This window comes from Cryptomeria japonica, chromosome 3, assembly GCF_030272615.1.
Source record: "Cryptomeria japonica chromosome 3, Sugi_1.0, whole genome shotgun sequence".
In the NCBI taxonomy this organism is placed as follows: Eukaryota; Viridiplantae; Streptophyta; class Pinopsida; order Cupressales; family Cupressaceae; genus Cryptomeria; species Cryptomeria japonica.
The window spans coordinates 192883479-192910983 of NC_081407.1; the positions used below are offsets into that span (position 1 = coordinate 192883479).

The 27505-nt window shown below is 34.0% G+C and overlaps 1 protein-coding gene across 1 annotated transcript; it reads left to right on the top strand.

Annotated features, from left to right (window-relative positions):
• Nucleotides 1–22109: 22109 nt before the first annotated feature.
• On the top strand, nt 22110–26461 carry LOC131037359 (disease resistance protein Roq1). The gene is made up of 5 exons (XM_057969472.2): nt 22110–22788; nt 22890–23991; nt 24118–24402; nt 24518–25906; nt 26101–26461. Exons 1-4 carry the CDS (start codon nt 22148–22150, stop codon nt 25862–25864), a joined length of 3375 nt encoding a protein of 1124 aa, XP_057825455.2. The 5' UTR covers nt 22110–22147; the 3' UTR covers nt 25865–25906; nt 26101–26461.
• Nucleotides 26462–27505: the final 1044 nt, after the last annotated feature.

Consider the following 27505-nt stretch of genomic DNA (forward strand, 5'->3'; position numbering starts at 1 on the left):
TTATGATGACATCTTCATTATGTTAACCCTATTCAATGATTATGATAGTGATTGAATTGATGCTATGATGATTGTGATTGTCTTCTAGTATCTTTGTGATAGGGATGATGTCATAACAGTCATTGCAAGCATGCTATGGCATTGTGATTCTCCATCACTTGCTGTATATATATATATTGTTGCATATGTCATGTTATTGGTGGTTGTAGGATTGCAGGTACCCAACATCGACTCCACCTTGTCTCATAGGTCTGAGCATGTCTTATCCCAATGGCAAGTTGTCGGAGATGACATGTGTTTCCCTCTCATACTCTAGGCTTAAGTTGTTGACCTTGTTAGTTGTGTTATGGCACAAGTTGGTGGTTAGTAGCATATTGTGGTTGTTAGGACCCTTGTTATGTGGTGTTGTGAGCATGGTTGTTTAATTGAATTAATAATTGGTTTTATTGCATAGCTTATTAAGTGGCTAGATTAAAGTATTAATATTATTTGATGATTTGTTATTTATTTTATTGGTTAATATCATTTATCTATTGGGTTCTAATGTTTTTTTTTCTTTATTTAATTTACTTGGTTTAATGATTTATTATTTATTATTTAATTGATTCTTTAATATTTATTTATTGTGTAACTATGATTTATTATTTATTTCATTATTGATTACTATTTAATTAATTAATTGTTGTGGAGTTTATTTATATAGTTTTATTTGATTTATTGCTTAAATGGCTATTTATTAATTATTTAATCCTTGGATATTATCCATGTTGACTTTTATTTATTTAATTTATTTATTTATCATTGGGGATTGATTATTATTATTAAATAAATATTCTCTCTTGTTACCACTTGATTAATGGAATAATATATATATTTTACCTACCCTGCCTTGTGATTGGATAAATTATTTGGGGTAAGTAAATAATATTATTAAATATTGTTTGACTCGATTTTATGTTCGGGTAGGTATGTTTTATAGTTTATTCAAATATTTTGATTGGTTGGCTTTTTCTTATGTTTTGGGTTTTGATTTTTATTAATTCGTTTTCTTGAGAATTCACGAGGGTTGGCTTCCTGGAGATTACTGAGAATTATTTCGATGGATTCTTGCTTGGATTTTGATTTTGGATTGCATTTGGGAGCCTTCTTGGATTCATAACTTCTCTTCATCAGACTTTCTTTGCCATTGTTGCAAATTTCCAAGTTGGTTTTTGGATGCCCTATTCTCAGTTTTTCTTTAGGAAAGATTGTCTACCAATGTCTGCAAAGGATTGTTTTGGAGAGATTTGGGAATGAATTGGTTTGTTTATCATTAGTAATTTTTAAGGAAAATTTTGGGATAAGATTTGCATTTGAATGGATATCTTGTTTTTTGCATTGCCGGGAATACGCATTTGGGGATTTTGTTTGTATTATAATAATTTTCCTGTGACTACTTTGTGTATTGGATTTGATTTACAGAGGCTTTAATCGCCATTAGGAATCTTGTTTCAGGACCTTATTGGGTCATCTTTGGTAGCTTGGTTTTGGGTTGGATGTCCCTATAACTTAACATGTGTTTGGTTTCATTGGTTGATGTTGTTATACTTTGGAGTTTGGCCTTGTTAGTTTATTTGGAGTCTTATTTTGTTTCCATGATGAATTTGTGGATCATCTGGGCAAGTTTGTATCATTTTGAGTTCCATTTTTGTGAGTTTTTCTCTTTGTTAGAAAAATGCTAGAATAAAGAACAATAACTCTAAAATAGAGAACAATATCACCACTTTAGGTGACAATAGCACCAAACTGGTAACAATATATGTTTTGACAATCTTGTCCTTTCTTGGTTGTTTTTTCTGATCTATTTTGACTCCAAAGGCTTGGATATGATGTGTTTGAGATTTTTGGGGCAATGTGATATTCATATTTTCCGTAATTGGTTTCATTTGAGCTCCTACAAGATGTTTTGTACTTGTACGTTGATGGTTTACATTATTGCTGCAACACGTTGAGTGAATCCTTGCTATTTGAGGATAGATTATTGTTGTTATAGCGAGAGAATATGTTGTGCCTCACTGTAGATGATGGTATCGATCTATTGACATTATGTTTAGCCCCTATTTGTATGTATTTTCCCTTCTTGAGGCTTTTGATTATGGATGCAATTTGGTATTATGAGCTTGATGGCTTGATTCTTGATGTATAGTTCTTGTGGGTGTTTATGACCATCGTTTATGATTTTGAATTAATGTTGATGTGATGTCATTTTTATGTTCACCCTAAGGTTATGGTCCATGGTTGGAAGAGTGGGCTCTTGCATGTGTAGGACTGGGGTTAGGAGAAATAGACCATAGATCTGTCATGGATCCACATGAAGAGTTTATATTAATTGCAAATGATAACTATAATAATTGATTAGTGGGATTGGGTAAATAGGAACTCACCTAATCAAGATAATAAATAAGTTATTGGTTCCCCACCTCATATAGCCTTGAGCAAAAACTCGATATGAGCTTGGGAAGACTGTGGAGACGGTAAGCCAAACTCCCTTGTTGCTCATAGGATGAGATGGATCCACATGTCTATCAGGGGCATGAGTGGAGATTTTGATATTCATAATAATTATATACTTTATGCCCTTATTTTGTGAGGATAGCATGTGATGACACTCTTCCCTACATGTGTAATTTATCCTTATTCCTAATTGCTGATTATGCCTGTAGGAGTTTATTGATTTATGAGTTAGCCCTGTGATGTGATTTGATCTTTGAATCCTAATATTATCATGTGGTTTTCATGTTGAGTCCCTTGGTTGTTAGGTGTCAGCCTAGGTCTTGAGTATGAGTTGGAACCCCATGTCATCTCCTAGGATGGAGGTGGTTCCTATTTGGTTCCACATGGTCTGGTGGTTTGATGCCTTCTTCTATTGGTATGTTCTTCATTAGATGATAGCATCGTGGATATGGATTTATATTATCTCATCATGTGGATGGATCTTTGAAGCATAATCTATTTAATTGGAACTAATATCATTTGTTTTATATATTGAGAAAGATGTAATAATATTGAAGGTTATGTAATTAATATCTTGTGAACATATGTATTAGGACCTGTATTAGGACATGTAGTAGGTTGATTTCAGAATGAAATGTATTGGAAATAATCATTGTAAATGAATATTCAATTAGAAAGGAATTAAATGATTGAGAGATACAATTGGATTATCTTGTGTATATCTTGTGGATGGTAGTGGATATGTTAATGATCATGCATGATTTAATTGAAGGATGATAACCCTTAATATTAGTTTTCTTAAAATATGGAAAATAATGGGATTGATAGATATGAATTGGAGATGAATGATTCTCATGTTAGAAAGTCAATGAAAGGGATTTAAATGAAATGGGTGTTAATGTTTTCTTGATATGGATGTATTATTGTGATGTTGCTAGTTAGTAGTTGTAGGTTTGAATGAACTCTATGATTATTCTTTATGTGGAGCTGATTTCTATGTATTAATATATTATATTGATTCATGATGGCATTGCAAATGTAAAAGAGATAATGTACTTGTACTGTGTGTTATTTTGTAACATGATGTAATGATGTAGTAGTTGTGATTATGACCGTGTGATAAGATGTTGTATTCATTGAAAGATACATGTTGTAAGAATGTTCATTAGGTAGAAAAGAGATAGAGATCTATGTGGAATAATAATTGAAATAGTTAGCTATGTGTGTCCTTATTATATATTTGTGCTATTAGATAATCTTGTTATAAGTGATCTCAATTGGAAAGTACCTACCATTTTATGTATAGACTTGTTTATGGCTATGTATATGTTATCTCTATGGGATGTATGTTGAAATTAAGATGGGAGAATAACTAGATTTAATTATATGTTGATAGTTCTATTTGGATTCATATTGAGATGTATGGTTAGTGAAGAAATGGGGAAATTAGGAACACTTGGAATTGGTGTTTTAAAATTAACTTAGAGAATTGATGGGAATATGATAAGATAAGAGTTTGAAACTTCATGGTTCTCATGATAAGGGAGATAGTAACGTAATTTATATGACAATGCTAAAGGTTTTATGATATTGACATGACATTTGCTATTTCTAATAAGTGATGACGTTAAAGTACCCTATGGAATGAATAAATGAATGAATAATTATGTGAATGAATTGAGATGATGATTGTTAAGAGGTTATTTCCTCTTGCGTTATATGTTGCTAAGATTAGGGTTATTCTCATGATGTTTTTAGTCATTAATGTAGTTATTTATGATCTTGAAGGAATAATAATTTAATGTGATGTGTTAGTAGATTTTTATTTTATTTTTATCTCTATTTGTATGTTAGATATGTATATTTTTTCTAGGGTATTTTGGGGGGCATTACAAGCACCTAGATCCACATTTTGACTATTTCAGGCTTATATTTCATCAACGGGTTCCTTTTTCTATCTTGTTTCCATATTTGTACTTCTATGTTAACTTTTAGTTCTATTTATGTCTATTTATGTCAATTATTGTCAATTTTGTATTATTTAACCTAGTTCTTGCATTATTTCTCATTCCAATCATATTCAATCATCAATATTCAAAAGGGAACAATTAGTCATAATGCTCAACTCTCCTATAGGATTGAAATTAAGCCTAATTAGTTGCTCCCAAATGAAAGAGTTTGGAAATGGTTCCATCTTTGTATTCTTAGACTAGAACCAATTTCCCATCATTTCAATGATTAAATTTATAGGGAGATGCATATGCCTAGATTTCAACTCCATAGGACAAGTCCTAATGTTGAATTCCAACAACTTGGAAATAGATCTCTAAGAGAGTACCACATAGTCCATCATACTGATCATTGTAAGTCTTACACGTGATACCATTGGATCTTGGTCAAGATTTCATGTCATTATAGATAGCCATGCCATATTATATGTTACATAGACCTAACAACTCTAGAAATATCAATCGCTATTGTAAGTGAGAGATCTAGTGACTTAACTATTGATAGTGTTAAAATTCTTATTACTAGTATAAGTAAAATTTTATAACTAAGATTATGAAAATATCGCGAATAATTAAATTACAAGGTATATAAATTTACAATTACTAGAACCTAGTGTGATTTTGTTATTGTCCTCTAATTGCACTAGTGTCCTCTACTTGAGCTATCATATAGAGTCTACCAAAATAAATCCAAGGGCTGTGAAAAATATAGATATATAAGGTCATATGAGCTTTATTTCACATTGAAAAGTTACATATTTTTAACTTTTATTTAATCTTTAAATTGAATTAAGATGTGATTTGTGCTTTATCTTTCACTTGATGAATATTTGTTTGCTCTACTCTTCCTAAAGATCTTGAAATTATTAGTATTCACAAATACCTTGAAGGGTTGCCATTTTATTACAAGGAAACAAGTCTCTTAGGTCAATCTTGGAAAGTGTACAAATATTAAAGGTAACTCATAGAAGGGTCTTATGATAAATACTCTTTATTATTTTTATTGGGAAAAGCCTAAGTGTTTCGTTATTGATTTCTTCTTAATACTTGGGAGATGTGAGATGTGAAACGAATGCCTTTGAATAGTTGCACATGGAACCAAGTCATGTAGAGTCAGGGAAATAATGTGGGCTAAACTATCATTGAGGGATCAACCTTGCAATCATAACAATGACTTTAAGTAATAAAATTATCAAATCATAGTAGATAATTGTTATGTGGCAACAAATGTATATAAGTGTAATAAATGTATGATATAGACTTATGTATTTGAATATATACATATAAAAATAAAAGGAAGTTAAATATATAATATTAGATAAAAATTAAGAAAATGAAACCAATTTCACATAAAGTCATGTTATTTATTATTATATAATGAAAATAAAGAATAATGCAAATTAAAAAATACAAAGAAAGAAGATGATGCAATTGTATTATCTTTTAGAAAAATGATAAAGAAAAAAATAACAAGTGTTGCAGGGCAGCATAGTTCCTGCCTAAGAATGAGAGGGTGGGTTTCAAGTTGTTTTGTATTGATAATGGTAGAGTTTTAGAAGATGTGATCTTGTTGTTCTCTTTGCTTATAAAAAATAATGCAAGTGCTCTAGCATTGCCCCCCTTGTTCCCGCCAGAGATTGGTGCAAAGAAGTTGCAACTAATATAAAAAAACTCAAATCCATAAAATGCCTCTACTCCAAAAAAAATAGAGTAGGGGTGTTAGTGAATGGCCATCAATATTTACATATTTGTATACCATTCTAGACAACCCACTTGAAACCAAATGAATGGAAACAAGATTTGAGAGATCATAATCAAGATTAGGAAACTTCTTAGAGATAAATTTCAAATGCTTGTGTCTCGCACAACACACTCATTGATATTACAGCCATAGTGATTCCAACTATTCCATATGAAAATAGGTTAAAACCAATAGTAAAATGTTCAGTACTAAATAGAACAACTAAAAGATAGAAACCATATAATTTTTGAACATATCTCACCCCGTTTGAGGCATCCTAATGACACCATTTTGCAACAAACTTCTTGCAAGAGATGTTTTGGGCACCCATTACAACATATGGACAAACCAAAAGAATTAAACCCACAACCCACCTACTTTGAAAGTCCATTATACTTGTCCAAATATATAGTCTCTTTCTAGGTTAGCATTGGCATGCTCTGCATTTGAAAAATGTATCAAAACTCTTCAAATGTTAAGGGAACAATGTTTTTGGCTATCAATTAATAAATACATTTGAAACCCAATCACCAACTTTCTTTTTGTATTCTACACCAGCAACTTGCAAACTTTGACAATCCCCAGAGCACTACAAATCTTGTTTTGGTGGAAAAAAATCCCGCAACATCCTCTTTCTAAGCACATAGGCATCTCCTTATGATGCCCTACTCTTGACCACATGCTAATATTTCATGCCAAGCTAGGATCCTAGTTATCCATATTTGTGGAATCCCTCCCTTTCTTGTATTTTTGGGTTCATGTTTATGAAAATTGGTGTAGCATGGATGGAGCTCGACATAAAAAGGGTTTTCAATTTGGAAATTTTAAAATATGGAAAAGAGAAGCATGTTCCATACATTACGTTGTAGGATTATAAGCCTTATTTAAAATTAATGACACCGCTAAGTACATCAAAATTTAAAAATTTAAAACTCCCTCTTCTATTAAAATGTTCGAAAATGCATGGTTGCTCTAGCTAAAAGCAAAAATAGGAGATATAGTTGGATCATGAATACTTATCATTAACTATTTTATCCAGGAATTTATTTTATTATTAGCTATTTTACCCATCCTAGCTAACTTGATTGTCTTTTCTATCTTTACATGTAGAGCCATTTAAGTGTATCTGCTAGATGGAGCTTTGCTGCCAAGAAATAGTTCATCAAAAACTAAGTTTGAGAGCAATTCATTAGTAATCCCTCAACAAATTTATTTCAACCAAATTCATGATTCATTTTCCCGTTTATCTTAAAATTGGTTCTACTACATCAATTTGAACAAATTTGAAATTTGTTCCATTTCAAAAATTTGTTGAGGGTAAAGTCAACATACGTTTAACTAGGGATACAATGCTATGACCTCTAAATACCTCTCTCATACAAGATTTGGACATGAATTTACTACGATATCAAAAAACCAACAATGAGAATGACCAAATAACAGTAGAGAAAACAATAATAAAATATTTACTGTGAGAGTAGAGAAATAATTTCATTGTGTTGCGCGTTTGGTGTGTCCTCAACATGCTTGTGCTTGCTCATAATGTGTCTCATCATTGTACACACCATCTCTCCCTATAGGCACTTCCAATACACTATTAAACCTTAACTCGCCCAACCAACAACTGCCCTTACACATGGAGACTTATAGTTAAATAGGAGCATACAGACATCCACTAAGTTGAAAGACATTTCTTGTGTGTCTTACCAAACACCATTTTATCAGGCTCATTATAGTGTCCTTCCCTATAATTTGTTACCACCCCTCAGTATTTGTGCCTATTGTTTTGCCTACAAAATTTTCTCTATAATCACCCCTTCTTTTTCTTTGCAACACTAAACATAAGCCTCTAACAATTTGCGGCCACAATGAGAGCCAATCACAAAATGACAAAAATATTTGATCAAATTTTACACAAAAATAACACAACTTAGCCCCTCTCAAATTTGAAGTAGAAAACAAATCTTTGAAAAGATTGAATAGTGATTGATGACTTAGAATATAATTAATAATTGTTTAACAGTATCGCCTTTGGTATAGTTCCAAGTAGGAACTAATCTATTGTATCGATTTTGCCACTCGTCCTGCAAGCCTTTGCAAAGCCAATGGCAAAAAAATGATGATTTATCTCTTCTGCAATCTTGCATAGACTGAACAACTGGCAAATAAACAACTTCAAGCATTCAACACAATTATCATTTCATGTGAAGACAACCATACAACTCTAATAATTTCATCCAATGAGAAGACACAAAATTCTTTTATTAAGGCATTTTGTTAAACATTATTTAGTTTAAACAATTTAAACATTACAAAGCATGGTAACCGCACTTCATGAAAGTTTTTGTATAGAATGTGATTGGTTACAACAGGAAAACTATTTGAAAGTTAAAGACTAACCCTCATTAATAGTTCCTTGAAAGGTAGAAACTAATAAATAAGAAAAAAGAAAAAAGAGTTTTTGAGCACCTGGAAAAGAATAAATAAATAGACAAGGTTGGCTATATAAAGTCTAATTCTCTCTACCACAAATAATTTTTTTGTAGCTTCTCTTTAGGATTTAAAGTGTGAACGAATAGAGACAATGTCGGTTATATAAAGTAGTTTTGTTAGCCACTACAAAAATATAGAAGCCAATCTCATTATTTTGTAGCCAAACTCATTAAACTAATATCTTGTGAATGCGTGGATATTTTTTTGTGCCTTTAGTTTAATTATTGTGCAAATTTGTTCAATGCCAAATGTTTATATTTGTGAATGAAAATGCCACTTTTCTTAGTTTTATTACTTATCAAACAAAATGAATAAACAATAATTGAATGTATTACAAATGTAGGTATATGCAATTTAAAAATTAAATGTTAAATGTTAATTTGTATAGAAAGTAAATATATTAAATATAATTTTTGCATGTAAATAATGTATAAAATTTGTTTTTGATGATAAAAGAAACATTAATTAGGGTGCTAACCTTTAACATAGCCTAAAGGCTATCAACAACATATTAACAACAAAAAATAAAAACTTGAAGGATATTTTAGAAACAAAGTAGTAAATAAAGCAACAGGGGGCGCACCCTGTAAGTCCAGAGAACCAAATACATAAAAAATAAATTGGGCCTAGACCTAGGGAGCATGCTTATGAAGCCCAATTAGACCAAGGACATTATCCCAATCTTCTGTGAGGAACTTGTAAAGTTCCTTGAAAGCCTATTTATCCATGTCCCTTCTACAACCTTGACCTACAACAAACAAAGAGTAGTTCTCGAACTGTGCATCACTCTGATGCAAAACTTGTTGATGTTGGCAAGTTGTTTGTCCCTAGTGTCCCAATTGCTCTTCATTTCCTTTATCTCTTTTTTAAAAGCCTATCATTCATCATTTATCATGTGGTTTTCTAGGAAACTCTTCAACTCTCGAACCTCATGCTTTAGGGCATGTATTTCACCATCCTTGAGTTGGTTGGTTGGCTCAATATTCAAATCCATCTTCACATTTTGTTGATCTTCTTCAACAAAATGACAACTCATTTTTTCCTTTTTCTTTTCCTTTTTTTTCTCACAGCCTTTCTTTCCCCTATCAATATTTTCCACAAAAACCCTTGAAATTTCCCCTTCCTTTTCCTCATCCCCCTCAACACCAATATATGATGCCATCACAATAACTGGGTTCACTTTCTACAAAATTTTCTCTAGGGCTACTTCATCTTGTTTATTAGTAGGATCCACATTCATTTCGATCGTATCCTGAGGGCCCAATGGAGGGAAAAAACCACCCTCATTACTAGCACCAATATTCCCTAAGTCCATGTCCTCTCCCTTAGGCGCATTTAAATTTCCACCATCATCACCATCACCCCCTTCAATATCCTCTTTCGTTTTAATAGCAGTCTACTTCTCCTCTCTTTTTCCTCAAGCACTCCAAGAGGAAATTCTTCATGATCTTCTCCTTCCCCCAGTTTCCACATTAGGGTCCTCATTGTTCATATCCTTTGAACTGGAGTTGTCAATTACGATTCTTTTCCTTTTTCCAAAGGATTTTCTTTTCTTTTAGAGAAAATGGTCTTCCTCTCTTTAGTAACAATAAGGGAGGAAAAGGTTGGGGGGCTCAACTTCGTGATGGTCACAAAGGAAGAAGGGAGAGGTGAAGAAGAAAATGCTTCACTAGAGAGCTAGAAAAATCTAGAGGGGGCAGTTCCACCCGCAAGCATGACCAAGGGGTGAGAAGCATGCAGAGGGGGTTAAATCAACATAATATTACACAGAGGGCACAAGGTTGAGTGGTAAGCATAGAGTCTATAAATTAAACCTTGGTGGAGAGGGATTGGTCTCTTATCCTTGTTTTTAGAGTCAAGGGCCTCCTTAATGGAACTTTCTAGGGAATGTAGCAAATAAAAAGGGGGAAAAATAAGATCAGGCTTCCTGACATGATTCAACAAAGACGTATGATAATAGAAAAAAAACTTTATGATGACCCTCAGGGGTAAATTATTTCATGACCATTAAACATACCAAATTCCATAGGTGTTGGAGCTCCTCCCTGGCAAAGTTGCCTTGCAATTTGACAAGGGTTTCCTTCTCCTTGAAGAATTTGTTAAGGTTGTTGCTATTGGAAACATGGCTAGTACTCTTCCATCTCTTACCTTACAGGGGAAGAAATTACCTCTTTGAAGACTTAAAAAGAGATTCCCCTAATAATCACCCTTTGATTTTTCTAGGACGTGGCAAACTGCATTGAGAACTATTAATCATGCCCCCTTAGCTTCTCCAAATATTCCACTACTCCCCCTTCAACATAGTAATGGCAAACAACCAGATCCTTCTTAAAGCCATCAGGTTTATCAAGCTCAAAACAAACCCTATCTCCTCCCATGACCGACTTATAGATATTAGTAGCCAATGCATTGCCACATTAATCCTTTAGCAAGGGAGATTGCCAAAAAGAAATGTTGCCTTGTTAAAATGATTTTAGCCTTAACATTATTGTTTTGACTTTTGAAATCATGCAAGCCAGTAGTATCATATTTACTCCAATTAACCTCTAGACTATGTGCAACATGCCAAAGGTAAATCCTACCTTGCGAAAGGACATTAAACTTCAATATTGCCACATTGTTTTTGGGGCTTAAAAATAATCATTATTCATATACCCACTTGTCTAATTAAGCTCATTCTTTTTTTATGAATGCACAATTCCCTAGGGTGGCATGTCAATTCCAACACAATTGAACTGCATCATCAATAGAAACAAACAAAGCAATACTGAGTCATGACTCTAGTCTATTTGGAAGTACACATCATGTAGCCCTCTTTGTGAATTAGTGCTAAGCTAGGCCTTTTCAAATTTGGAACATGTTGCCTCAAGAAGCACCTGTGACCCAATTGAGTAAGGTGGGTTTTAATAGAGAAATGGCTATCCATGGGGGCTCTGATTATGGTACTCTCCTTCGAGGAGTATTCAGACATTATTGGACAAGGAATTCCACCTCCTCCAACATCTCAAACCCTGAGCAAGGAGGTCGAGTGCCACTAAGGCATCAACAACCTTGTTTCCCTCTCTATAAACATGACCAATTTCAAAAGAGTGAAACCCCAAAATTAGCTTGAGAATGTCTCTAATAATAGTATCAATAGTCCAATTGAATCAGTTCAGCCCTTTGACAACATCAATAATAAGTTTGGAATTACCCTCAATGATAATGAAACAAATGCCAATAAAGAAGATGATTCAAAGATCCCAAGCCAAGGCCATGCCTTCAACTTGATTGCTAGTACATGTATCCATTTAGATTACTAGTGTAAGAAACCATTAAATCACCAAGACGTGACCTTAAAAATCCTCCAACAATGGCCAACCCCTCATAATGTTTGGCAACACCATCAAAATTTAGCTTGTAGTAACTAGGAGTAGGCAGTAACCATTTGGTATTCATTCTTAACAAACATTTATTATTATCAAAGGTTACAAAAGAGTGGGGAAGATCCCATTGCTGGGCCACCTCAGTGTCATGAATTGAAGGATGATTAGGGGGGGTTTAACAAGTGTTATGGAAATATTTTCTAGTAGGAGCTCAAATAAGGACCTAGAAACCACCTCCAGAGGGGCTTCCACACTCCAAAAGATCCTATTATTTCATTCCTTCCAGATACTCCATCCCAGGTGCGGTGGAATTTGCTTCTTTAATTGACGAATCGGGGAGTTAGTTGTCAAACCCCTCATTCATTGATCAAGTGATTCAAGTACCCATTCATGGTCTAATAAAGATTTAACTTATGAAAAACCATCCCCCATAGGACTATAGCAAAGGCACAATGAAGCAATAATGAGGAACATTTTCTTCATCCATTTTACACATAACACATCTATTAGGAATCCTGAAACCTCTTTTAGCAACGTTTTCTTGAGTGAGGATTTCATTATGGAGGGTTGTCCACTAGAAAATATTGATTTTAGGGATGAGGTGAGGGTTCTAAACCCTCCACCAATCAGGATAGTTTTTATCTCAAAGAAGACTATGATAAGTAGATTTAACCATAAAGTCCCCACTCGGATTCCACTTCCAAATAAATTTACCCTCACAGGGGAAGAAGGGTAGTCTAACCTTATTAAGTATATTTTTTAACCTCCAAGGAAACAAGCAGAAGGTGAGGTTGATCCTGAAAACAGAGGGGAATATGCTTCTAATTATTAGGGGTGAGATAATCACAAACCCATTGACCAAAGAAGGAAGTAGCACAACCCTGTAACATGTTGGCAATTGACACTCATTTGGTTGGTTTCAATATGTTGTCATTGATGGAAAAATGTTCTGGCTTCATATTTTGGTTTAGTTGTGTACCGACAAACACTTCACCGACATTGACAGGTTGGTAGGATTTCTTTGGTTACCGACATTGCAGGCTAACATGAATTCATCAGGCTATAAGTATTGGAGGCTGACATCATTTCGGAGATCCAACATCAGCAATTTTTTTTGATATTCATGTGTTTATGTTATTGAGATGACATGTATATTTATATTGTAATTATCTTTGTAAGCCGACATAAGGCATGATGGATTGTAAAGGGGTATATAGGTCAGTTGATTAGATCATTTTGTATATAAGGCAAGGATATGCATATGTAAGGCTATGGAATGTAATGGAGATGCGAAATATATAAGAGGGAGATCATGTATGTGAGGATATTTATGTAAGAGGGTATTTTGGTAAGGGTTTAGGGTTTCAGACCGGAACAAACAAAGCTTAACAGGAACTGTATTCAGGCAAATAATATGCTATCATTGCAGTTTAATCATTTCTCTGGATTGTAGTCTTGATTTGTATGTAGTCAATGAGGTTCCTTTTGTGATTGAGCAGTGTGCTCTAGGCTATAAGCCTTCTTTCAAGTGCATGCCCCTATATTTTGCAATATCTCTTCGTATGGCCAGTGGATTGATATTGTGGGTCACAAATCCCACTGTGGTTTTTCCTCTTTAAGGTTTTCCAAGTATAATTCTTTGTGCTATGGTATTCATTTGTGTGATTGTCTTATTGGTTGCTTTACTTCTTTCAATTCTATATGTACCGGTATACTAGTTGGTGAATGCATGTTTTAATAAGGTTAAAATTGATCATTCTGGTAGAACACCGATTCACCCCCCCTAGTGTTCTTGGATTCCAACAATTGGTATCAGAGCGTTGTGCCTCAGAGGAAGTTTAACAGCTTGAGGAAGATCCTCAATCTGGAATCCATAAATATGACTTTGGAGAAGCAACTTGAGGTAGCACTTGAAGATTATGATGCTAAAAGGATGAAGAACTTGAAGTTACAAGATAAATTGAATTCTTCTCAGAAATTCATTCTTGTCCTATAGGAGAGACTATCATCTATTCAAGACAAGAGGAAGGAAATTTTGCAGAATAAAGATAATGAAGAGAAAGATGTCCTTAATGAGAGATGTCAGAAGTTGAGTCAGGAGAACATGGTTATGAGGAATAAAATGCAAGATATAACTATGAGGATGTCTAAAGAGATTGAAGACTGAAAGAAAAAGGAATAAAATCTTGTTGTATCTCTGAAAAACAAATTTGAAGAATGTGGAAGGTTGGTTCATGAAAATGATATACTGAGAAATGATTTAGTACAAGCCTAGAGTAATGAACAAGAACTTGAGAGACAAATGATTATAATTGTGAGAGATGATCTGACTATTGCAAGTGAGTATAAATAAAAATTCAAGATTAGTTTAGCACAGCTAGATGAGTTATTGAAAAAACAAAGGCAAAATGGAGATTCTAGTGGACTTGGATTTGGACAAGGTCAGAGTTCCGGTATTGCAAATGAAGATCAAAACCATAAGGCACCAGTAAGGAATCTTAATGCTTACAAATTTAATGGTAGATTCTTTATTTGTAATAAATTTGGTCAGATGGCTAGGAAATGTAAAAATAGAACAAATCAAAACCTTGATTATGCTCTCAATCAATGTTCTAAATGCAAAAAGTATGGTCATAAGATAGAAGATTGTAGAATGAATGCTAAATATTATGCATGTGGAAATTTTGGACATATGGCTGATCAATGCAGGTCCATCAATTATACTAGTTTTAGCAAAGCAATTCAAAAGAACAATATTACATGCTATGCATGTAATGAGGTTGGAGATATTGCTAAGTTTTATAGAAGCAGAAATCCACCAATTGGTAACGATGGATCAAATGAGAAAGGGAAATAGATGTTTAATGAAATATGACAAGATCATACCCAGAGATGGGTCAGGAAGTTTGAAGAACAATCAATAGATGGAAATACTCTAATTACTCAACAGGCAGAGGAGGTTGCTCCTGTACCAACAGGAAGCTCATCCGGTAACTAAGGCAGTGTTGGCATTTGCATGATGATTGCATTAACGAAATGTTATGTTGTCATTGATGTCAATTAATCAATAATGATGTTGTTATAATGTTGTTTTCTAACCGGAAGGAAGAGCTAGAGAAGGGAACTACAACCGGTAGGTGACTTTATGGAGGAAACCGATATTGCCATGAAATGGAGAGATGAACCGGTAAACCTTACCTGTTGATATGATAAACCCTAACCGATGAAGTTTGGTGAATCAATTGTATTGGTTTATGATCTAATGATGAGCGGTAATGATTATGACACGTATGCATGTTATATGAGAAGAGTTCCAAAAGGTTTTTGGCACGTAGAGATAATGGTTTTTATCTTGGGAATGAGAAAGTTCATTGCATGTAATGTAAACCACGTGATGAGTTACAATGTTTGATGAAGTGGTGATCAAGGAGCAGTCGAGGATATCTTGAATGATGTGCAATGATTATTATGTAATCCAATGGTCATACTTGAATCGATTTGTTTGTAATCTTTGTGAGAGAATTAGGTTTGTGATGTGTTATCAACCTATTGATTTGTTTATACGGTCAATGATTTGTTTTGTTGTAGAGTAAGCTCTAACAAGCTTAGTATTATTCAAATCCTCTAACCAGGCGATCCATTATCCTGGATTTCAAATCCTCTACTGAGGTTACTCCTTACAGAGTATTGTTTCTAATAGGGCGTTATAGTCAATCCCTTAACCGAGTGGTCCCTAATAGGATTTGTTCTTAACAAGATTTATTGTAAAGCTTTAACAGGCTAGGCTCCTAACATGGTGAACTTAAGAAGAGTTCAGAATACTTGTGGGTATTCATCCCTACTGTGGTTTTTCCCATTTGGGTTTCCATGTAAAAAATATTGTGTCAAGTGGTGAATGTTTTTGTGGTTATGTTTACTATGCTTGAATTGCTTAACTGCTAAATCCACTTTGATATGATATGTTAACCGACAACAATCTGAAATATGTTTTACTTATGTTAGTAAAGTATTTGGATTTTTTGGTTTAAAAGGTTTTGTGAGTTTCAGAGATGTTTTACTATTAGTTTGTTATAATAGTCAACCGGTTTAACTTATCAGTAATATTGCATTTAAAGTTCAGTGTTATTCAAGTCCTCTAAGGTCTAATCATAACAACTTGAGGTAAAGATCTTGTAGAACATGATGAAGAAAGAAGGTCCAAAGTTTAACAGAGAGAACTATAGGATATAGACTGATAGAATGAAAATTTATATCAAGAGTCTAGGAAGTCAATACTTGGAACATGTTGGTACTTAATATGTTGCACCTAGTGGGATTATGACTGATGATCAGAAGAAAGAGCAACAAGACAACTATCAAGCACTGCAGGCTATTATGAGTTCTTTATCTGATGTAGAGTATGTTGATGTCCATGGTCTGGAGACTGCCTATGAGGTATAGAAGAAAATTGAAGAGATCTATAGCGGTGATGAGCATGTGAAGATTGCCAAAGAAGAGAGTCTAAGAGGAAAAATTGATGACATACAGATTGCTAGAGGTGAGAATATACAACAGTATGGTCAGAGGATCAAAGAGATAGTTGGTGATATCAAGAGTGTTGGTGGTAAAGTGGAGGATGCCACGGTGATTAGTAAGGTGTTGATAACCCTTCTATCGGTCTGCACTATTTGAGTTGCAGCCATTCAGGAGCTAAAATCTATTGACAAAACTAAGGTAACCCTTGAAACCATCATTGGTAAGCTTACTACTTTTGAATTAAATGATTATGATGTTCAGAAATATGAATCTGCATTTAGAGCTTCAGTTTCTAACCCTTCTATGAGGAAAAGTAGAGATGTTAGTCATAGTTATGAATCTAGATCCAACAGAGAAGTTGATGATGAAGACAGTTTGGTTGAGCTTGAAGCATTGTTGGCCAAGCGGTTGCCTAGAGGTACCAGTAAGTACAGAGGTAAATTACCTTTGAAATGTTTTGCATGTAACAAAATTGGACACATTGCAGCTAACTGTCCTAATGGTGACAATGAGCATAAGCATGAGAAGTTCAAGAAGTACAAGGGAAAAGGCAAAAGAGTCTGTCTTATTGCAGTTGATGGTGGTATCACTGATGAGGAATCTGAGGGTGATGCTAATGAAGACATTGTCTTTGTAGCCATTAAAGAGGAGACATCTGATCATAAAGCATTAGTTTCTCGCATGGATAATTCTGATGACTGGATCATTGATAGCGGTTGTTCACATCACATGACCGGTGACCGGAGCAAATTTCTTTCTTTGAAAGAATTTGATGGTGGAGTTGTGAGATTTGGTAATGACTCACCCTACATGGTAAAAGGTAAGGGAACTATTTCTCTTAATGGAAAGAGTAGTGCAGATGATGTCTACTAGGTTGAAGGATTAAAGCATAATCTTTTGAGTGTTGCACAACTCAATGACAGAGGATATCCATTGGAATTTAAGAATGGAATGTGAAAGATCTATGGGAGCAAAGGTGAACTGATTGCAACCGGCAAGAAGACTAAAGGTAACCTGTTTCACTTGAATCCTAAAGTCAACAATTATTTAATTGCTAAAGTAGATGATAGTTGGCTTTGGCATAGGAGATTTTGTCATATAAATTTTGATAACATTGTTAAAGTGAGTAAGTCCAAGTCAGTGAGAGGTTTGCCTTAGTTGGACAAACTAGTTAATGCTCTATGTAAGGAATGTCAATTGGGAAATATGACATCCTCAACTTTTAAGAGCAAATCTTTTTCAGTGGAACATCTATTAGAATTGGTTGATACAGATCTTTGTGGACCCATAAGGACCAAAAGTATTCAAGGTGACGGATATTTTATGATCTTGACTGATGATTGCTCAAGAATGATGTGGGTCACATTCTTGAAGGATAAAATAAAATCTTTTAGTAAATTCAAAGCATTCAGGGCCTCAGCTGAAAAGGAAAGTGGTAAGAAGATAAAGTGTTTGAGGACTGATCAAGGTGGTGAATTCACTTCTGAGGAATTCACTAGATATTGTGAAGAAAATGGTATCAAACGATAGCTTTCTGCATCGAGGACACCACAACATAATGGTATTGCAGAGAGGGGGCTTGTGCATCCCTCAGTATTATCCTATCCCTAGTTTGTCTTTCTCTTAGATGCTTTACCTTTTCATTTCTACTTTACCGAGAGTATGACCATAAGATCATACTCCACTAAAGTAGGGGATAAATGTAACATCATAAATTCTACACCTTTATTCTAGTGTGTCCATTTTCACACTCTCTAAGCACCTATTTTAGTATTTCCCTTTTCTCTATGCATTATGGGACCTTAATTCATTTAAATTAATATAATTGTTCTTATTCTACTTTGTTACACTATTATTTGGGCCCTTGATTCTAGGTGTTCCCTTTATTTCTTCAATATCTTGATTTACTCTTAATCTTACCCCAAATTCAACTTTCAAAGCATATTTTTCATATCTATGCATTATGACCTTTGAGCCACGAGTTGGAATCGACATTAGAATTCCATTATTTTGTATTCCTCGAAAGTTGGAAAAATGTTGCCTAGATTAGGTCTCCTTACACTCTTGGTCCCACATTTTTTTCCTTGGATTTAGGGAGAATAATTTGCTAGTGCTATCTAATTTAAATTCCACTCCATGTGAGAAAATCACAAATCTAAGTCGGCCTAAAGGTGAATCAATTATGAAATCCTTATATAAGGCATCTCTCTCAGTTCATTTTGATGTCTCTTATTTTCTCATCATTATGCTAATATTCCAACTCAAGAGCAAAATACATCGAGGCATCTTCGTATTATGTTTTATCTATGATTTCAAGATGGATTTTATGTAATTTATCATGTTATTGCATCAACACATGGAGGACCTATCCTAAGAGCATTAAATCACCTATCGAAGGTGTATCAACTTAAGTTTTCACCTCAAAAGTTAACCTGCAACTTGTTAGTCTATCATGAAAACATAAAACTACAAGAGCTCAACCTTCAACCAATGAAACAACATGAAATAAAGCAAATAAAATGATTATACCTTCATGAATTATGTCTCATTGTGTCCTAACCCCATTGTTCTTGGTTGTAGATGATTTGCTCTCAGACAAGCACTGGTAGCTTCTAAGATGGCAAGTGTGGAATGGACTGATAGATGATATGATATGCAAAAGCTATGCTATGAAAATGATTTATTCTAATTTTCTCAAAAACTTTAAAATGCTTAGACAAATGAGCTCATAGATGCAAAGATTACGGCTCCTAGTTAACTATAAGATTAGCTATTAGTTTCAAAAATGGCTTAGGAGACATCTATTTATAGATTTTTGAGTGCATAAGCTTAGGTGGCAGAAATCAATGGTCATGATTAAATCTTTCTTTTTGGATGGCTATGAGCAAGAGGCTGAAGGTTGAGAGAAAGGGGGAAGGAGAAGACAAGTGTCACTCATCTCACCTTGACTGAGGAGAAGACTGAGAGAATCTAGGATTGGTTGGAGAATATTTAGGGATGAAGGGACAAGTGGAGATGGACTAGGGTTAGGTGGAAAAAACCTCCTCCAAGAATATAGAAGTGTTGGAGCAAAAATAGGGAGATTTCAAAGGTTATGTGTACACACACATTTTATTCATGAATATGGAAGTTGAAGATAAGTGGCTAATAAATGATTTATTTTTATTGATTTAAATTAGCCACATGATGGATGAGTTGGCAAAGGTGGAGATGATGTGGACATGAGGTGAGTTGGAAAGTGGTAATTAAATAATTATGAAATTATTTAATAATGGAACTATAGGATAATGAATAGTGCACAAATATGATAAGGGATGATAATTAAATATTAATTATTTAATTATTGGCTTAGAAGAAAGAGGGATAATGAATGAATTAATTAAATGTTTCTACTCAAATTATTAATAGAAGAGTATTAAAGATTAATCTTTTCAAATTAATTATTTAATCAAAGAATAGTCATTAAATAAATATAAAATATTTATTTAATTTCCCATAGCCAATTTTATGTGTATACAAAAGGTATAATCATTTGCATTCAAGAATTTCAATTTTAGTTTTAGTCTTGCCCTCAAAAGGAAAGATTTTGTAATTTAATTCAAGTTCAATTTCTATTTCAATTAGGGTTAATTCCAAACTTGGGGTTTGATCTTGCCAAACCCTTATCGACAACCCTCTTTCTTTCCTCTTGTTTGCAACTACAAGTACCCGAGGATCAAAACAGTACTAAGACCTAGAAATGAAGCATCCAACCAAATTTCATCAAAAAGTGCTTGGACAAGGGTGCTGGGAGTGCCATGGTCTAGGACTAGGGCATTTTGGGCACCATGGTCCTTCCAAAACTAGTCCAAATTTGACAAGGAGTGTACACAGTGTCTCAAAGACCTATTTTCAAGCCAATATTTAGAGATTCAAATGTCTGGACAAGGATATGCCTCAAGCAATGTCATCACATGAATTTCAACTCAATTATTAGGCAAAGGTGCACTTTTAGATATCCTTTTCATTCCTATACATATCTTATAGTTCCCATTTCAATATCAGACAACATACTCAATCTAGGTTGCTTGTTTATGCATATACCTCCTTACCCTAGATTTGATATTCAATTTACATCTATTCAATTACATTTTCAACTCAAACAAAAGGAAAATAGAATCCAATTTGCATTCAATCTTCTTCTTGATAGAATTGAGGTTGGATCTATTGATTCACTCTCCCTTTTAATGTAATGTGTGTGGAAGTTGGTCATTTCTTAGTTTACAAAGCTTAACTTGTGAAACCCTAAATTTCCATCTATTACAGGTATCCAAGGTCATAGATGAATAAAGGTTGAACATGTTGCAACTTTTTGTTCTTTTATTAAAAAATTCTACATAGTGGGCATGTGGTAATTTTCAAACAACAAAAAGAGATTGATGAAAAATAGATTACAAGATTTGTAGGGGTAGTTGAAATGAAGGTCATGATATATTGCATCCTTTTTGTGTAGTTTGGAAAGCATATTGTATTTGTAGATAGATGATATATATGTGAATTTAATGGTTTTATCTTGGTGAATAAGAATAGAAAGTTCCCAATACCTTGCTTCACACAAGATTGAGTTGTTGAAAGAGCCATTTTTAGCCATTGAAGATTGTGTTAGTTATCTTTAGCAATCTAAGTGGATGAACTTCAAAGTGAGTGTAAAATGTAACATAAAATTGAAAGAGTGTGTAATTTTTAATGTTACAATAGTATAGGATAAGAGACTTAATTTTACATAAAAATATATCATTCACAATATATTAATGTATCATAATGCTCTCCTTAAAATAGATAAAAAATTAAATTAAAATTATATTAATATATAAATTCACCATTATAATTATTATATAAAATATTCTAACTACATAAGAAAAATTTGAATACAAAATTAAATAAAAAAATACAAATATATAAATTTCACCATTACTATTATCATATAAAAAGACTTTTGACCAAAATGATGGGAAGACAATATGGGTATACAATTTTCACCAACACAACTTTAAAATTGAATTGAAAATAATTTTTTTTTCACTTAATTTGTGAAAACTTGATGAAATTAATAAAAAGTTTTATTTTTGCTATAATATTAAATTAAAAAAGTAAATTGATAGATTTTCACCATTACCATTATAAAAAATGAAAGAAAGAATATGACCATACAAAATTCTGCCACTAAAACATTTAACATTGAAGCAAAATAATTATTTAATTTTTACTGTAAAAATACTTTTAATCCAAACGATTTTTAATTAATTTTCACCATCGCATACTACAAAGTGAAAATAAAAGATTTTGCTTTACCGTGAATGTGGAATATTATTTTCTATAAAGAAACACTTCATAGAAAGAAAATTGTTTTCGCTTTTGCTTTAGAGTAAGCCAATTAGAAATTTTTAAATGCCAAGATGCTGCCGTGATGCACGTCTCTGTAAATCCTCGCTTTCGTAGAATGAATTCCTCTGAGATTAGCCCCACAATATTCTCTTTCTTCTTCCTCAATTATGTTATGCAATATGCACAGATATAAACCTCCTTGGTTGGGGACTCTTGGTAAGCCTTTGCTATTGTGGTATCCCTTTATCAAATCAAGCGCACTCTACTTTAGCAGGTTCCATACATTCTGCAATTCTGCTCCTGCGTTCATGGCTTCCTCCTCCTCATCTCCTCAGAAAAGATCGATTGTAAATCCTAAACTATATGATGCATTCATCAGCCACCGAGGCCCTGACGTCAAACAAACCCTTGCTGAACAACTGTATGACCTTCTTCAGGAAAGAGGGTGCCGGGCATTTCTAGACCGTGAAGAGATAGAAGCGGGAGACTCTATTTCATCTGCCATTTACAATGCCATATGCTCCTCTGTGGTTCAAATAGCTATTTTTTCAAAAGGATATGCAGAGTCCTCATGGTGTTTAGACGAGTTAGTTTTTATGCTACAACAAACCGATGCCCTGTTTATTCCTGTCTTCTACGATGTCCATCCGTGGGAGCTACGGCACGTCCAGAATGAGAAGTCACAGTATACTGCGGCATTTTCTGACTATCAAAGGAAAGGCAGAAATCTTGATAAGCTGGATGAATGGAAAGAGGCCCTCGCATCTGCTGCAGACATATCTGGTTATGAACTTAGCCAGTATCAAGAGTAAGATTACTGTCATTTGTTTTTTTATCGATTATGAAACATTCAAGTTTTTTACCCTAGTACGATGACTTTCTAAAGAAATTCTCTGTTTTGGATTCCAGCAATTTGTGTGAAAAAATTGTGTCTCGTGTGATACAAGTAGTGCAAGAAAAGAAGAACAGTATAGCATTAGACGTTGCAAAATATCCAGTTGGAATGGCTGAACTCGTTCAAGATTTTGAAAGGTCTTGTTCAAAGAGAGCGAGTGACAAGGTCACCATAATAGGGATCTTTGGTCTAGGGGGTGTTGGCAAGTCTACTCTGGCAAAAGAATTGTTTAATAGAAAGAGTTCAGGCTACGATTCATCATGCTTTCTCTCTGATGTTAGAGAATCACATGCCAGAGGTGAATTACACTGCTTGCAAAGTCAGCTCTTAGAAGATCTTTTCCCTAAAGATGAAGAGATAAAAAATCTAAAGATTAGGGGTGTACATGATGGAATCAGAAAGCTGAGGGATCGTCTGGGAAGAGCAAAGCATTTGCATTTCCTTATAATCCTTGATGATATCGATCATGAGGACCAGTTGGATGCCCTTTTACCTCAAGGTATGTTGAGCTCTGGTAGCCAGGTAATTATTACAACCCGTGACCAGAGCGTGTTAAGGGATGCAGATATCCATTATAAGATGAAGGGAATGGATAAGAATCGTGCTAAAGTTCTCTTCTGTAGACATGCTTTCGGCGGACAGGATCCACCCATTGCATATGAAAAATTGGTTGACAATTTTGTAGAATTCTGTGGAGGTTTAGCTCTCTCGCTCAAAGTTCTGGGTGCCCATGTTTATCGAAGGGATGAACATTATTGGGAGTTAGAGTTGGAAAAGGTAAGGAAAATTCAGCCTAGGGATATAATGCAAAGATTTAAAATTAGCTTTGATGGTCTGGATAGAGACGAGAAACAGATATTTATAGATATAGCTTGTTTCTTCAATAAGATAGAACATCAAAATTTAAAAAGGGATGCTATAACAATATGGAAGGCGTTCGGTTGGAGCGCTGAGCATGCGGTTCAAACCCTGCAAGAGAAGTGCCTAGTTGAACTGGTTGAGGACGAAATATACCCACGCTTTGAAATGCATGACCACCTCCGTGATCTGGGAAGACAACTAGCAGATGAGTTGGACCCCCCTAGACTGTGGAGATCAGACATTCTTATATCTATGGTGTGTTCTTTATTATTAATTTTGAAAGTAGTACTATGGAAAGCTTTAGAAAAAACATTTCAATTCATAATTTTTTATAAAGAAAATTCAGTCAAGCACACTCTTAACCCTGATCTTTATATGTAGGAAGCAAAAGGATTTGAACAAATCCTAGCAGAAATAAAGGGCAGGTGTTTCCATTCGTTCTGGGATTCGTCCCTCCAAACCGAAATTACTTATTTTATAGGTAGTTTAAATGGCTCTTCTGAGACTGACCTCCTATGGCTTGACATAGATAACAGTAATAACCTTGGTTGCAAATTAAAATGCATTCCTTCATGGATTCCTCTACGAAAATTGCACATTTTGTCTGTTAACAGCGTGGGAGATTTGTGGAGCACTTTGCAGCAACAGTTGCAGACCAATACCCAGGTATTTCACTATTCTTTGCTGGAAGTTAATTCTCGTTTAACGGCAGAGCATACAATATTTCTGATTACTTGTTTAGCAAAGTAATTCATTAATTGAGATTAATTGTAAATGCCAGGCCAGTTTCGAGTTGAGAGTGCTGAATATATACCACTCTAGATCGTTGGAAAATCTTCCAGATTTAATAGCAATGTTCAATCATTTGGAAGAATTAAAGATAGTGTGTTCCTTCAAGAAGACAGATATAACAGCCTTGGTGCAATCACTTAAACAACTTAGCAATCTTAGATCATTGGAATTGGTGGATGGGGACGACTTCTTCTTCCGTGGGAATTTGGAGGATGGGGATCGTATCTTCTTGAGTGGGAATTTGGATCTGAGCAAAGGTGGAGATTCAACTAATTGGGACTCTTCTACAAGCAGCCGCATGAATAGCCTTGAAACCATACACTTTGTCAATTTAGATAATATATTAAAGTTGCTAATTAGTGGTGAGATTTTTCCCAGACTGCAATCATTGAAAGTTCAAGAGTTATGGAATCTAAAAGAAATGCACTTAGAGCAGCTAGAGAGACTGACTACTCTTGACATGTCGGGATGCTCCGGATTGGAAACAATGTCAGGGTTATCTTCTCTAACAGGGCTCCAGGTTCTTAGACTGGAGGGTTGTTACAAACTAGATAAACTATCATTGTTATCTTCTGTGACAGGGCTTCAGTCTCTTAAAGTGCAGGGATGCTCCACATTAGAAGGGTTATCTTCTCTAACAGGGCTTCAGTCTCTTGAAGTGCAAGTGCAGGGATGTTCCACATTAGAAGGGTTATCTTCTCTAACAGGGCTTCAGTCTCTTCAAGTGTTGGAATGTTTCACATTAGAAGGGTTATCTTCTCTAACAGGGCTTCAGTCTCTTCAAGTGTTGGAATGTTTCACATTAGAAGGGTTATCTTCTCTAACAGGGCTTCAGTCTCTTCAAGTGTTGGAATGTTCAAAATTGGAAAAAATATCAGGGTTGTCTTCTCTAACAGGACTTAAGTCTCTTGAAGTGTTGGGATGTCGTAAATTGAGAACATTATCAGGGTTATCTTCTCTAACAGGGCTTCAGTTTCTTCAAGTGTGTAGATGCCCTAAATTGAAAACATTATCAGGGTTATCATCTCTAGTAGGGCTTCAGTCTCTTAAAGTGTTGGAATGTCCAAAACTGGAAATTATGTCAGGGTTATCTTCTCTGACAGGGCTTCAGTCTCTTAAAGTCGAGGAATGTCCAAATTTGAGAAAAATATCAGGGTTATCTTCTCTAACATTACTTCAGTCACTTCAAGTGTGGCAATGTCGTAGATTGAGAAAAATATCAGGGTTATCTTCTCTAACAGGGCTTCAGTCTTTTGAAGCGTGGGGATGCCCAAAACTGAAACAATATCATCAACGTCATCTGCAGCATTTCACTCCGGAAATTGAAGTGCCTTAGTATTGATATGCATGAGTACAGAACTGCATCAATGGACTCATAGTAATAATACTTTCTCAACGCAAACAATTTATTTTGACTGGAAAGCAATTGGCTGACATTTCTTTTGTGTTAAAAAGGGAAAAAGATTTTACTATTTTTAAGTCGTGTATTAAAAACTGTGTTTTTAAGTTTGTAATATTTGTATCAATTATTTAACGTCCACCTTCTTTTTGTTGATATTTTAAATGTTTCAGAGGCGGCTTTAACAGGGATGCCAGTGGAATGAAAATTTGTTTCCTGAAGTGATCATGATCAGTGCCCGAATTGTCATTGAGATTGAGAATGGAAAGCTCATCAAGTGCAATCTCTATATATGCTTTGCTTGTAAGGTCTGGTAGTAATCCTTCCTTAAAATTTCAATCTGTAATTACCCATTTGTGTTCCTTGCCATTTGGAAGTGAATTGATGATTACAGTTTTACAAATCCCACATAGTAATAATGGTGTTGGGCTGATAATTGTCCCAATAGAAAATGAGTTCCGGGCCAGGGTGAATAAAGGGGCAGAAAGGAAAGCTTTAATTATATTGCAAAGACTATTGACAGATCTTATTAAAAGTTCGCAGCATATGACGCGATGAAGTCCATCAATCTTGTCTATAGCAATTTACATTTCTTATGTGTGTTTAATCTTTAAAGAAAATAATTGTATAATAAATTTGGTAGTTTATATTAATTTAGTATTATTGATCAGTAATAAATTAATTTAGATTAATAATTAAATGTAATTAGGTATTCAAATATTCATTTAGATAGACAAATTAAATATAATTGAGTATTGAAATATATAACAATTAGTGTATATTATTATAGGAAAGTAAATAGAAGAATAAAGATGTTTAACTCTAAATTATGAATTATTCAAATATTGATGTAGATACTAAATATGATATACTTTGAGATGATTCATTCTCATGGGACACTCTTATAACTCAATTAGATGTAAGAGATTCTAATGATCTATGTTGAATTTAAAATTTGTATGTTTGAGCATCAATAAATCAAGACATTGTAATTTAGCAATAGTGCGACTAACTCCGGTGACTATCATTTATCTTATAATCATTTAAATATTTTAATTTAATTATATAGAGTCCAGTTTGGGGTTGTGGTCTATTCTAAACTACATATATATCTTTACACTTATAATTTGATAGACTAACTAACAAAATCTGACATATTGAAGTGTGAAAAAGAAAAGGATATGCAAATTGATTCAAGATTTGGAGATGATTCTATGATGATCATAGTTAATGCATTGAATGCCTCTAAAAATAAAGATGTAGCAATAAATCATGCAAAGTGTACTTAGTCCTTGGAGGGAAATAATTGAATATATATATATTTTAAAATCAAATTGGTAGCTATAAATTACAAATTCAATCATATGACCATAGAATTAAATAACACATAAAAAGATAAATCAACTTGGATAATGTATAATTAGAATTGTGTTCATTAATAACTAAAATAATACATAGAGAGATAACTAAATAAGAAACTAACTCCATAAGGACATGTACAATGACTAGATGGATGAGATAAGGAAATGTAGCCAATAGTAACTGAGAAATGGCATAGATATGTGAATTTCACCATTT